This window comes from Trypanosoma theileri, assembly GCF_002087225.1.
Source record: "Trypanosoma theileri isolate Edinburgh chromosome Unknown TM35_Tth_4_V1, whole genome shotgun sequence".
In the NCBI taxonomy this organism is placed as follows: domain Eukaryota; phylum Euglenozoa; class Kinetoplastea; order Trypanosomatida; family Trypanosomatidae; genus Trypanosoma; species Trypanosoma theileri.
Window position 1 is genome coordinate 46474 of NW_021639846.1, and position 540 is coordinate 47013.

The following is a 540-nucleotide window of genomic DNA, read 5'->3' on the forward strand; positions in this document are numbered from 1 at the left end:
TGGATGGCCCACGCCATGAACAAAAAGAACAAAGGGAAGGATTCACCACACCCTCATGATAAAGGCAAATTCCGCTATGGTGATGTGTTAAGGCGTTCCGCTACTGCCATGTGTGGTGTGAAAAGGGAATCCGTGGGAAATGCAGAAAAGAAAATGGTGTACAATAAGAACATTTTGCCTCATGGGTGTTTTTGGTTTGTTGGCACCCCACCGCCTGCCCCACCACTGCAATGTGTGAAGTATGTTTGGCTTTTCCCTGAAGAGATGGAAGTGCATAAGCTGTGCGCCGCGATAAGACAACCCCATTGCCAAAGGCGAGCCATGGTTGGCATCAGAGGTCCAAGCCACCTACCCCAAGATGTTGGCAAAAAAAAAAAGTTGAGGAGGGTACGGCACCCCGAGTTCCAGCACTGTAATTGATCGCCGTACTGACGGGGCCTGCGGCCGCTTAACTTCACAAATCGGACGGGATATGGCGCATTCGGCCAAGTATGGTCGTACCCGATATACCCACAATGGAACATATTATGCTCCCGGGGT

The 540-nt window shown here is 50.6% G+C and overlaps 1 protein-coding gene across 1 annotated transcript; it reads left to right on the forward strand.

Moving 5' to 3' along the window:
- Positions 1–3: 3 nt before the first annotated feature.
- On the forward strand, positions 4–420 carry TM35_000041110 (uncharacterized protein; the record flags this gene model as incomplete). The annotated part of the gene is made up of 1 exon (XM_029022305.1): positions 4–420. One exon carries the CDS (start codon positions 4–6, stop codon positions 418–420), a length of 417 nt encoding a protein of 138 aa, XP_028885963.1.
- Positions 421–540: the final 120 nt, after the last annotated feature.